We start from the raw sequence: 13,328 nt of genomic DNA, 5'->3' as shown, positions 1-13,328 counted from the left end.
CAGAAATAGTGCCTGTTATTGTTATATCTGTTATATCAAATGGTTATTAATAGTCCAGGGGAGTAAAAGTTGGGTCAGGGAATTGCATTCTACAGTACTGTCCTCAGTAAGCCCGCCAGTTCTTTTGTCTTTGATCTTAAGCTCCTTTTGTGTATATTACGTTACAAATAGAAGTCACAGAGAGATGGATGGCTTCAAACTTAATGATGGCAGTTTTATTCCTGACCATGGCAGCATATGGCAACATATATACATATATATGTGTGTGTGTATTAAAAAAACATGCTAAAAATGACTTTTTTTTTTTTCTCCTTTCAGAGCCGCTTTTCTTGTGCTTTTTCATCTGTGAGGGAAATAGTAACAATCAGATACAACTCTGAGGGTTTTGTCACTGCTTTTCCCTTTTTGGTGGTTTGGAATAGTACTCTTTGTGACTCCTTCCACTTGTCCTTCTCTTCCAGTCTTTGATGGCCGTCTAGTCAGACAGTATTTACTATAACATTAAAGCAAAAGCAGGTTCTATCTGATGTGCTGGAATGGGGGATTTTGGAAAGTGCATTGTGTAATAAAGCAATGTTCTTTGCAAATTAATTGTAATCTCCTTTGAGTTTAAATAAAACTTGAGCCCACTTTCCATGCTCACTTCCCGATGTGAACACCAAGTGCTCCAAAGGATGATCTCTTGTGAGGGAGAAGCAAACCCAGGATAACTCACTACTGACAGAATCTTAAGGATTTTTCTATCTGGACTAAAAGATTTTTGTACCATGACAGAAAATCAATGCTTTCCTCATTCTTATTAGGCCTGTAGCAACATCATCTATAGACATCTCTACACCAGGGAAAAGTTAATTTAAAGTTCCCATCATTGCAGCCATATTGCTGCTAAGAAATCTTAGGATTTCTCATGCAGACGAGGTTCCCCTAGTCCTCTTTGTCCTAGCAGCATCAGCATGTCTCATGAAGGGCAGGTTCTTGTGGTCACATTTGTTACTAGCTCTTCAAATTATATCAGCTTAGAAAAAACTGACCTCTGTTTGAAATATGACTGTGGGAAAGCAGCTTTGTCTGTGCTAAATCTTTCAATATTGCCATCATCTGTACATCTGCAGGAGTGGTAAATGCAATGATTTACATTGTCAAAGTCCTAGAACAACACAGCAGAGTATAATCTCTTGTGTGTTTTGGCAAAACACATATGTTACCACTGGGATATCTTTTGCTTATACTTGAAGTGCTGAGAAGGTAATCAACTAATTCTGGCACTTGTTTGAGTAAGAATGTTCTTGTGTGTACATCAGCCTAGCGAAAAGGCATTCTCATTATAGTCTGAATACCAACACGTGAAAGCTAATGGCAATAACTTATAAAAGCAGTAAGAGGAGGGAGGGATATATAGAGTCTCTTTTAAAAGAAAGCATTGTTCGGCTGCCTGCTAAGCACTGCCTTGGATGCTTTTTGTGTCTGATCCGACAGTCTGAGCACCGCAAGACCGCAGTGGCAAGAATTAGGCTGTGGTACTGTTCCTTAAACGATGAAGCAGAGAAGAGGCAGCCCTTGAAGAAGCCTGGCATTCAAAACATGTAAGGCATCTGGAAACTGGCATGGAGCGGAAGTGAATTACTAAGCAGAGCTAGGGACAAACATAAACTAACAAGTATAAATGTAAGCCTGAATTTATCAGCTAAAGCCAGGCACGTGTGAGAGAGTTTCTTGCTAAAAGCAAAGTGTGAGCGAGTGATATATTGCTTTGATGCTCTTTAAAAGAAAATGGTTGCAATCCATATCATTTTCTTGTCAAATATATTTGAAAAATAGAAAACATATGTTGGATATATGTTCTGCAGATAGTTATCAACGGTGTTCCAGAAGCATTTAGTTTGGAGGGTTTCTCAGAACCCACCATTCAAATCTACATGTGTCTTGAGTTATCTTGAAGTTGGCTGTCATTCTGTACTACGGTGAAGTGAGGGCATTGCAGAGGTGAACTGTAGCCTGGGAAGCCTGTGATCCTCTTGTTCTCAGTGGAGAGGCCCTTCTAAAGGGCTTAATTCAGAGTCTGTAAAAATTAGTATTTTCCTCATGTTTTAGAGGCGCTACCTCTCTCTGTGGTCTGCAGAAGGCTAAATTCAGTCTGTAGTCCTTTGGATACCCCGTGTTTGCTAGGATACTGAAGTAAGTCCTTGATTCCAAAAAGGGGTACCTTTTACCTCTCAGCACGTGGTTGCTAGCCCCGATGACTGCAGTTGCAGAAATGAAGGCTACGGAGAAGGGTTCCAGGTTCTGGTTTTTAGTTATACCTATTGTCCTTAGCATGGTTTTAGGAAATCTCATTGCATCCTCTTGATTCCACTGAACAAATCTGTAAATCCACCCATGCAAAAGTGTAAAACATTCAGCCATGCAAAAGTGTAAAATATTCAGGCTTTCTTTTTGCAATCCTACTGCATTAGGGAAGCTTCTAGTAATTGCAGGAAGAGAGAAACTTCAGGGTCAGGTAGGTTGCCCCCTCTGACTGATGCTTTACTAGAACCACATGTAGCAGGAGAGTAAAGTGCAGGTGCTGCAGCAAATTAGGCTCAGGGGCAGCAGTTAGAGTTGCTGGATGAAAGCAAAGTATGGCCCATTTGTCTGGGAGCCTCTTTGGGGTTCGATGGTGTGAATGGTGCTCTAAAAATGTAAAATGTTTTTACATGCTACTAGAGAGTCGGCACAGCATGCATTGAGCAAGTGGCTGTGACAACTGAACTGCGCATTTAAAGGATGTGCACTTAGGGCCCCTCTTGTATTCGCTTACCTTGTATTAACGCTTGTTACCGTTGGTGATGGACAGTGATGTAAAGGTTAGTCTTCACAGCAGATATTTTTCAGTGGTAATCTTCTTTGTGGGTTTTTGTCACAGACATACTTTGCCTCCTCACTGATTCTTCTTTTTCCTGTTGTTGAACCTAAATAACCTAGGGTCACCAGGCACATGTTGAGTTTCGTAACTGAAGCAGGCCCGTAGCTGCCTCCTGCACCAACTCCCAGCATTCAGCGATTGTGGCAACCTTGTTATTCCACATGGGTTTCAAATGCCACATCATCACACTGCAAAGCTCACTGTCTCTTGTAATTTTTACCCCCTCCACTTCCCCCGCCCCTTTTCCCCCTTCCTCTTGTAGAGCATGATGAGTGTGGCAGCGGGCAGCATAACTGTGATGAGAATGCGATCTGCACGAACACTGTCAGGGGACATAGCTGCACCTGCAAACCCGGATATGTGGGCAACGGGACCATCTGCCGAGGTAAGTCTGTGGATCTAGAAACACTGTGAAAGTGGCAAACTCTGGTAATGTTTTCTGACATTCACCTATGTTCTGGTAACGTGTGATGGCTGGCTTCTGTCAATCATTTGCTGTAAGATTTATCAGCTGGCAAATGGAGTATGCATGGAGATGATGGGAATTGATTTGTGCATAAATTCTTAGCAAGAAGGAAATAGTTCTTGGAATGCGAGAAGAACTTTTACTGTCACCTTATACTGTCATTTGAGCTAGTATCAGCTATTAAGTGATCACTGTTTTATAAACTGTGGATGGTATGTGTTGTCACCTTTGGCTTTTAAGATTTAATCAGGTGCCTTTAAATTAGGATAATTGTGTTTTATGCTAACATCATATGGTGGTTATTTGATTACTTGCATTGGAATAGGGATTTTTATTTTTTTTGTTTTTATTTTTAAAATCTTTACCTTTAAATGTGTATTTTGAAGATTTCTCAGTTATGTAAACAAGAAATACTGATAGCCACCCATGCTTTCTGTGAAGTGGTAGATCATTTATTTATCATGAGGTTTTTTGGTTTTCTTTCTGTACAGAAAGAAAAGCAAATAATATAAAGACAGAGGAAGGAATATGTTGAATAGTTGGCTTAGTGAAGGTTGTGTCATGAAGTACTATATGAACTATATTCGTCTTACAAAAGTCTATTGTTTCATCTGAAATTGCATACTTTCTGAATTTATAAAGAGAATTACAGTAATAAAAAACTAACTTAAATTATTTTTGTTAAATGATAGTTATCGAAGTTGAGGAATGTACTGGGTAAAATATTTTGCAAAGTTTGGGGGCATAAGAGGCTGAATTTTCCAGAATGTTGTAATTTGGCCAAGCAGTTCCTTAAAGGAGAATGACGATTGATGTCATTCCTGGTTCAGGCTAAAGTTCTTCACCAGGATTAGCTGGTCAGCTACTGCATTAGCATATACCATTTGATTGCTTTTGGTATCACTTTTTTTGGATACTGTCCATCTGCACAGGTGCATCCCAGTGTTTTAAACTCTAAAATGGTTAGTAAGGATTTAAGAAGGAAAACAAAAATGTTATGAAAAGGGAGGGCAAGTTAACCCTCTGTCTGTCTATATTGAAGATCAGCAGGTGACACGGGAGAAACTCACTGTGGTATGTTTTTAGTTTTTGATTACAGTAAATGTAAATTGCAGCATACACTACTATAGTTTCAGGGAAGTCTGAGTGAACAGCCTGTCTGACGGTGGTGATATTTTTTTTTTCTGAGGGTAATACAACAAGATAAACCCTTAATAATATTTCTTTGAAACAGGCATGTTCGGATTTGTTCATAAAAACTGTGTTTTCACACTGGTTTTCTTCATTTGCACACCTGGGTATTTCATTTAATGTGCCAGAAACTCAAAGTGAAATTCCTACTATATATTTATTAATCTAATAATGTTGAAGTCGCGAAATTGCACTGGAGAAATGCAGTAATGATTTCCCCTCAATATTCTGTTGAAATCTGAGTTGTGGAAAAAATATATATTACATATATTTTTTAGTGTGCCTTGAATTGCACATTTTATTATGCACCTTGAATATCACTACGTGTGAATGTAGTTTTAGTTGCCTTTTTGAGACAGGTGTCTGTGGAAATAGTGGAAACAAAGCGCATTCTTATATTCTGAATGGGAAGCATAAATTGGAAAGGAAACTGGAAATTATGGAAAGGAGGTTGCAGTCTAATAATTATTAAGGTCTCTAGGGATAAGAATAATCTGGCACTGCATGGAATAGTTATTACTGCAAACGCGCTAATAGAATTGTGTACATTTCAGTAAATAATAAATCGCTCAATGTAAAGTAGTGGTCTGAGTTTCTCAGCCTGTGGTTCTGTGGTTGCTTGAGGTTTTTACAAGTTTGGATTGCAAATTTAATGAATGTTCCCATTCTGCCTGTGGTAACACCAGAAACCACACTTTAGCCTCTTTTTTCCAAGTGTAGCAGTGATACATTACCAGTTACCACTCACACTGGTTTCTTTGCACGAATGCTAGTCTCGGCACAAAGGAAGAGGTGTGGATGTGTCAAGACAACTGTAAACTGCTTATGTTGTCCTGTAGTAGTTTTGGGGCTATAGCTTCAGGCAACATAGGTTAGGAAAAAATAGACATAAGCCAGGGCAATAAATTTAATGTAATATCATCTGAAGATATAATAAACATTTCCCCTCAAGTTATCTGCAAGCGCTTTATACATGTTTACATGTTATAGATGTGTGCATACTCAAAAAACTTGTTCCAACTACTACTGAGATAACATATCTCTGTAATTCAATAAGAAATATTATTAATATTTTCCAGCAAAACCATAACAAGAAAAATGATGATTTTATGATGAGAGAAAAGGACTGGCTTTGTGCTTGATTCTACAATCTATTTCAATGAACTATTTTAGCAATGTTATAAAAAGTAAAATCAGAGTAATGTTCCTCTTTGACTGTACTGTATAACACGGTGATAGTCTTTACAGAAACTCTAGAATACTGTTATTTGCATTTTAGAAAAGAAAACGTATGTGTAGTTAAATTAAACATGGTGAACTAAATATAGTGAAATTACTTTGGCAGGAATTTGTGATGTTTGCATTTTTTGTGAATAGTGTGGAGAAGTAAAAAGGATGGAAATTGTCTCAATATGAGTATTATGATTGCTGAGGATTTAGAAATGAAAACAAAAACCAATGATGAATAGGAAACCAAATACTTAAAAAAAAAAAACAAACCGAAAAACACCTGTGTAATCAGGCTGTCACACTTCTTGAGTAGAAAAATAAATTTCATGCATAAGGAATTGCTTTACTGTAAATGTGGTAGACGAGACTATGTAATTAAAGGACCGGATTGTGTCAAGCTAGATGTGGAAACTGTCATGGAGGGAGGTAGTGGAAAAGGGCGCAGACCGAGACCAAATGCACTTCTGCATTAAAAAAGATACTGACATGGTTTAAGTGACATAAAAAGGGAAAGAGAAGTGGAGATGAGTGCAAGAAAATCTTTATAAATACAGAGTTACCAATGTATAGAGAGTGAGACCATGTAATAGAGACAAATATGACTTATTTCCTATGGATGCTCTAAATTTTACTGTAAGAAGTGGGCTGTAGCACCTCAGACACTGAAATTTTGGCAGTAGATCAGAATGGAATGAGGCAGAGGTGAGCTGAGAGGACAAGGCAGTACGATGCTGTGCCGTTGCCTTTGGTAAATTTGACAGAATACCGGACCCACAATCAGACAGATTATATCTTAGGATTTCTTTAGGAAATGAGAAGTACAATAGGGAGATCTTTGCTGGAAGAAATGATAGCATTAAAGGCAGAGGACAGAGGTATAACTAGTTGAAGAGAGAGATATTCTGAATCTACAGATTTCTTAACTTGCTGTTTTCTGTGAAGGAAACTTTAAAAAAAATATTATCAAAAGACCTAAGAGTGATTTGGGAAACAGAAGAAGTTGTAGGTGAGTAAAGTAAGACTCATGCTATGCCCTTTTACCTGAATTCTGTAAATGAATTACAGAATTCTTAGGTGAGAGTGGAATAAGGACAATTGGAGTAATTTCACTAAACTTCAGGACGGGATTTAATAGTGCAGCATAAAGACAATTAATTTAGGGTAGAAGGGAAAGATGATAAAAATTGGTTTAGCAACTGAATGTTTTAGTTAAAAAAAAATGTGTGGTGGGCAAATGACTGCCTTGTACAACATGGCATTTGGCAGTGCGCCTGTCGGGATGGGTGTTCAGTGGCAATGGTTAGATGAAAGAAGTCTTAGTTTCCGAGGACAGCCATGTTTATGAATAACCTGTCACCCGCAGACAGGGTTGCGTGTGCGAGAGTAAAACTCTGTCATGTCTAAAATGAGTAAAAGTCTCTGTTACGACTCTAGCCGAAGAAGTGGGGATATTGAATAGAGAGATAAACACCATCTTTGAACTACAGAGGCTTTCGGTCTGTGTACTGTTGCAGTGTTCCTGTGTGAAACCTGGGCTTGACTCTGGGAGGCTGGAAAACGTGTACAGGGACAACATCTTTCTCTGCTTTTTGTCTTGATGAGTTTTAGTTCCAGTTCCACTTGGCAGTGTTGCACCTCATGCTGTTCAAGTGACATACCAAGGTGGGATGTGCCATTTGTTAAAACATGAAGGACCCTGTGCTCCACAGCCCACTTCACCTTAGTGAGGTGGTAGAGAATCTTTTCTGGGGGATGTACAGCCCTACAGTTCAGCAGAATGCTCTTACAGAGCATGTCTTGTACTGCCGACTAAGTCCAGGAAAGGAGCCAAGATATACTGAAACATCAGCAGGTTTCCTAAAATAATTGATGACATTTAGGATTAAATGCTTTAAAACAAACCAACAAAACCCCACCTGCCAGATTTTGTAGGGGCTATAGATCTGACTTTTCAGCCTGAACAATGTGCGAGTCACCATCAATGTTTTGTTGCCATCTGTTTTCTTTTGTATGAGGAGACCTAGGTGTAGTATACAAGCCTTTTCCTATCTCGTGGTATTTTGTTTCAAATATTTGTTTTAAAGTATAAATTGTGCCTGTAGAAGTCTTCATATATTATCAGAAAAATAGAATATTCCTTGTCTTTATTATATTGACTAATATTCAATAGTCCTTGAATATACTAGAATGGTAAATGGGCAATTTTTCTGAAGCATGGACAAGGTGTGTTTGCTGATCTTTTTTTCATATATCTCTGTAGCAGGGAATGAACAGAAGTCTAGCACTTAAACAAGTGCAAATATTTTTCATAGTACTTCAATATTTTACTTGTGTAGTCTGTCTAAGAGGTATATTTAGTGTGCTATTAATATCTCATTTAGTGGTTTCTACTGAGGTGTAGATTTATTAGAATGATTAAATGAGGTGGACTTAGTTACAGTCATAAACCTTAAAGCAAATGTGAGCAATATGACTGATGCCTGCGCAGAGAAACATCAGGTATTGTGAAATAAATTCAAAACAGTGTTTATTCTAATTAGCATTCAGGCTGCAAAATGGTTTATTTCTGCCAGTGTGTGGAATATGGTATTTCCCCCGCCCCCCTTCTTCTAATATTCATCTGCAGTATTTCGCAGGAGACAAGGGTTTACATCTCAGTGTATGGTGGAGTCTTTGAGCCAAAACCCATTTTTTTAAATGGCTCAGTTCTTCTGGTGTAGTCTGGAAGTCTGGATTAGTTTCTTAGTGGTTCTGTGGTTCTTTGTATATATTTGGCTTGGAAGCTGTGTTTGGGAATGCAGTTGTTATTAATGAACCTACTGGTGACTTCACAAACTTAGTGGGAATCTGATATGAAAAGAAACCTGATTTCGAACAGATACTCTTATCTTTTATAAGGGTAATGGAAACAATCATGTGGAGCCTTTCTTCGTAATACTTTCAGAATGTTTACTGATGACTAGAGTACATCACAGGCTTGAAAATTGCTTCTGTTTGATGTAAGTCATTGTTAGCCTCTTTTCCACTGATTTAATCATAGATTGTAATTAGATGGATATGTTTTAACAAATGGCAGTCAGAGCTTTCTTTCATTGCAGTTTTCTGCTTTGTTTCCAAGCAGGTGTTTTTTAAAGTAATTCGTAGTCTGAAATATATTTAATAATTTGAAAGATGTGCCCATGAAAGAGTGTACCTTCCAATGTGTAGGCATTATATAGTGATGGTGTAGTAAATAGATGACTAAAGACAAAGAAATTATCATCTGTTACGAAATTTCACCTGCTATGAAAAACACTCAAGAATATTCCTAGGAAGAGTTAAAAGATAAAAAACTCAACAAACCCACCGGTGTCTCTGGTTATTTCTGTGTTGGGCTGTTGGCTTTTTTGTGTCGCCCTTTCAGATTGACATCAGCAATGCTAAGGTAGGTTAACTTTAGATGCCAGCAACATGAGACAGTCAGATGTACTGATATCTTGATAGTAAAGCATATCAGATCACTGTAAGGTGACTAACTGCCACTTAGGTTTATGTTTTTTGCATTTGTGTGTGTGTGTGTCTGTTGGAGGTGGAGTTGAAAGCCTTTATGGAGCATCAGAGTGAGTCATGAATAATATGTAGGGCAAGACTATGGTGGGAAGGAGCAGTTGTGTCTTTCTGTATAGCCTTCTATTAGTGTATCTGTAGGGCTTTGAATGGTTGATATGCCTTATCACAGCTTTAATTGCTGTTTTGGTGTTATATTTGCAAGTGTTATGAAAGAATATGGGAGTTTTGACTCATGCTGAGGTTCTCATCTTCATTCTTCACAGTCTTGAGCTTTGTGTAGTTTTTTTATACCTAATACATAGTGAACAAATCACTCCAAAAGCAGGTAAGTGCATTCACATGCATTTTGGTGTCACACGGCACATGTGCAAAGTGCCGTGCCAAGTTTAAGACACGGGATACCCGCGCTTTTTGAGTGAAGCATTGTAATTGTAACGGATGTAATAATTTTAAACCAATATATATTTATACAACAGTGCAATTAAGGTTCTTGCAGATTTTTCATTCTAAAACTAGCATGCTTGGACTCAGAGTGAAGACAGTATGATTGAAGCCACTAGATTTTCTATAGTCCCAAATCCACTGTGTTAATAAAAAAGAAAATGTGAAGTTTTAATGCAAAAATATTTGTATTTTTGTTCCTGATGAGATAGTTATCAAATGTGGTACAGTCAGCATAATTGCTATGTTTGTGTTTGGATTTTGACTTACATGAACTCCCTTTGGGAATTATTTGCCACATCCTTTTAAAGCTCCTTCAGTTCTAATGTTGTTCTTGGTTTGGTTTTGGATGGTAATTGAAAATAATTTTGATGAAATTAAAATGTTTTATGATAATTTTTTCTTGCCCTTAAAATGTCTTTGCCTAGATTTAGTCATCTGAGACGCTGAAATTGAGGCATAATTATTTTTTTATTAAGAACTAAGCTATACATATCCACCACCGTGCAGTCCAATTTTACAGCCTCTCTAAGGGCACAGCATTTCCTGCTGATTGAGTCCTGCTCTGTGTCTGAGATTTTCAAGATGATTTAGAATGCACATCAGATATGGAAATAGTTCATTTAAAAATCATGATTAACGTAACTTGTCTGAATCCAAGTCCTGGTCTCTTTACTGTCACAGATTGTCTCACTGCTCTGGATTTAAAAGAGCGTAGCACAGATTTGCGCTTGCTGAAGAAGTGGTCTAGTCCAGAGCAACTGCTGTATCTCTATAGAGGAGGGAAATGCTGTAGTTACCTGAAATATTTTAAAGCTTAATCTGACAGGTTTTTCTGCTTGTGTGAGTAAGTCCAAAGGGCTCAGCAGACTTACACATGAATGTTTATGAGGTTCCCTAGGTTCAGATTCTGAACTGGTGATTCTTTCGCTGACTCAGTCGCTTACTGTCTCCTGTTGCTTTGGTTTACATGCGTATGTTTAGAATAGGCAGTTCACTCTAGGATCAGGGTCCTATAAGGCATGTAGAGAAGATTTAGAAGATGACGACAATTTAACAGGTATGTTCCCCACAATCTCCTGGGCAGTAAAACTGGGATTAATAGGAACATGGGACTATCTCAATATTTGTTGCTTTCTCCTTTGAAAGAGTAGTTAATAACAGCAAAAGTCTGAAGGTTTTACTTCATATGTAATGTCTGCACCATAAATTATATTTATTTTCTACCCTCTGTTCGAGATCACCTCAATCAGTAATTCTTTGCACTTGGCAGCAGTTGTATCACCTCCCAGGGCTCTGTCACAGAACCCCTTGAGGGGCCCAGTCCAGAGTTTCCTGAAGTCAAGAGAAGCTTTCTAATGCTGCTAGTATGGTTCATCCATGTTCGCCAAATTATTACTTTTTTCTTTCTTCCTCTAGTATTAAAATCTAAAATTTGAGCAAAGATTGTCAATTATTAAGTATTAAATACACCTTTCAAAGAACTCATTAGCTATGCTTTACTGCTTTTTTGACAGTAGAGCAACAGACATGGTGGTCAGGTGTTTGGTCTGCAGTGCTGTCTGCTTTAAACATGTAATCCTTCTGATGTGTGAAACCCAGTCTATTTAGACCTGTGACTCTCCTGGCCTGCCCTGGGAGCTTGCCATGCAATTATTTGGAACAAAGTACTTATTTTTTCATGGTGGGTGGGAAAAATCACTTCAGTAAGAGCATCTTGAAATACATCACTGCACAAAGCCTATGGCAGCATAGGCTTGACTCTGCTGCAGTAGGAGCACCATAGCAATAGCAGCACAGAGTGCTCTCCTGTGAAATCAGTTACAGCGTGCAACCATTTCAGGATTAATGTATACAGAGCAGGCACATTAGAAGGCAAGGGGATGCCAAAACCATGAATTTCTTTCTATTCCCTGTAGAACGTAACCAAACAATATTGAAAATGGAATATAAATATCTTGCCGAAATGTAAAATAAGAGCATTGCAGTTACTGGTTTTGGCAACAGTAGTACTACTGCACTGTCACCCCGATGCCGAAGGAAGTACTTTTTCACACAGCACATAATTAATCCGGAGAACTCTTGGCCACAGGGTGGTGAGGAGGCTAGTCAGACTGGAAAAGCTGCTGCATGTCAGAAGAAAAATCCCAGCCAGTGGGTGGACAGTACTTGATTTGAGGAAGGTCATGGGGAATTTTCAGGAAGTGTCACCGGATACTTGCACTGTTCTTTCCCTTGACGTTCATTATGGGCTGTAGTCAGAGAGGATGCTGGGCTAGTAGGCCCTCTGGAATGACGTAGTTGATATATTTTTATGTTCCGCTGACTATGATTCATATTGGAGCAAACCCTTTTGGGTAAGTGTAATAGCCATTTATTTATGTGTTACTTGTTCGTACAGAGGGGTCCCTGAGATTTTTCAAAGGAGGTTTGTGGGGCTGTTCTTAACCATAGCAGAGGAATAGACTCCAGCCAGAAAACTCCTTTCAGCCTCCTGTTCTTATGAATTTCCCACACTACAGTAAACCAGTAAAACCATCAAGTGATTTGTCAAACGTGACACACACAGTCATTATCTGGTACAGGATTCAGACGCTGTTCCCAGACTGACAGGTCTGTTCCTAAACTATTGGACTGTGATTTCTCCACATAAACTATCAAAAGCATTTTATAAATACCTAAGGAATCAAACCAAAAGAAACATTAAGACTCCAAAATCAAGCATTTGAGTTTATATAAAATTTAGGTCACCTATTCAGTCCTAAGTCACTTGCATCCACTGCTGAAATACAGTCCTTACTGATAAAATGACAGGTGGTGTGGGGGTTTTGGTCCCTCTGCCCCCTTCAGTGTGCAGTATAGACATTTCAATCAGTGAAGGAGATGAACTCCTGAAAGTAAGTAGTGTTAGTTATTTTGGTTGTTTATTATGTGACCCGATGAGCTACTGTCCCAGTATCTGTACTGAATTTAGGGTGTTACCAGGTCCTTCAGAAACCAATCTATATTGTTCTTATGAAATGGTTGTGGTGGAGGGAAAATGTGCCTTAGCTGCCTTTCCGTTAGCTCTCTGGAATCAGTGTAGCAGGGGGGTTTAGTCATTTGGGCATTTGTCCAGGTTCTCAGGAAGGGCCTGTAGTGCACGCTCTGATGTTTTTCCATGACTTGACGAGGATGATGTTATTCTTTGTGGTCCTGCTGTTGGAGGATTGTGTGGGAAACGGGGTTCAGTTCCAGGTTCCCAGGCAAGTGTGTTACATGTGACTTTCCTCTCCGCAGCTCCTGCAGTCCTCATCATCTCCCATTTTCTCTGTTCCCCAGCTGCATCTTTCCTCTGTGGCTTTGCCCTCTCCTGCCTTGGTCTGGCTCATGCACCGTTGTGAAATATGATGAATGCTGGAAGAATATTAGGAGGGTGTGATTAAACATTTACAAACAGAAATGATTCAGAGACATGGCAAAGGGCATAACCTTCAAATCTCAGTCAAAGTGGGGGCCCAGGGACAAGGGAGAGAGTAAAAAAAACCAAAACCCCCCAAAAACCAATTA

At 38.8% G+C, this 13,328-nt stretch overlaps 1 protein-coding gene across 3 annotated transcripts in view; it reads left to right on the top strand.

Moving 5' to 3' along the window:
• NELL1 (neural EGFL like 1) overlaps positions 1 to 13,328 on the top strand; it is a 292,473-nt gene that overhangs the window by 172,779 nt on the left and 106,366 nt on the right. For all 3 annotated transcript variants that reach the window (XM_040609298.1, XM_040609297.1, XM_040609295.1), the window contains exon 14: positions 3,165 to 3,287. In XM_040609298.1, coding sequence (XP_040465232.1) covers positions 3,165 to 3,287 — 123 coding nt within the window. The remainder of the gene's footprint in view (positions 1 to 3,164; positions 3,288 to 13,328) is intronic.

This window comes from Falco naumanni, chromosome 10, assembly GCF_017639655.2.
Source record: "Falco naumanni isolate bFalNau1 chromosome 10, bFalNau1.pat, whole genome shotgun sequence".
NCBI classification, from domain to species: domain Eukaryota; kingdom Metazoa; phylum Chordata; class Aves; order Falconiformes; family Falconidae; genus Falco; species Falco naumanni.
The sequence above is the reverse complement of the archived record's forward strand: the minus strand, read 5'-3'. Positions and strand labels throughout refer to the sequence as shown.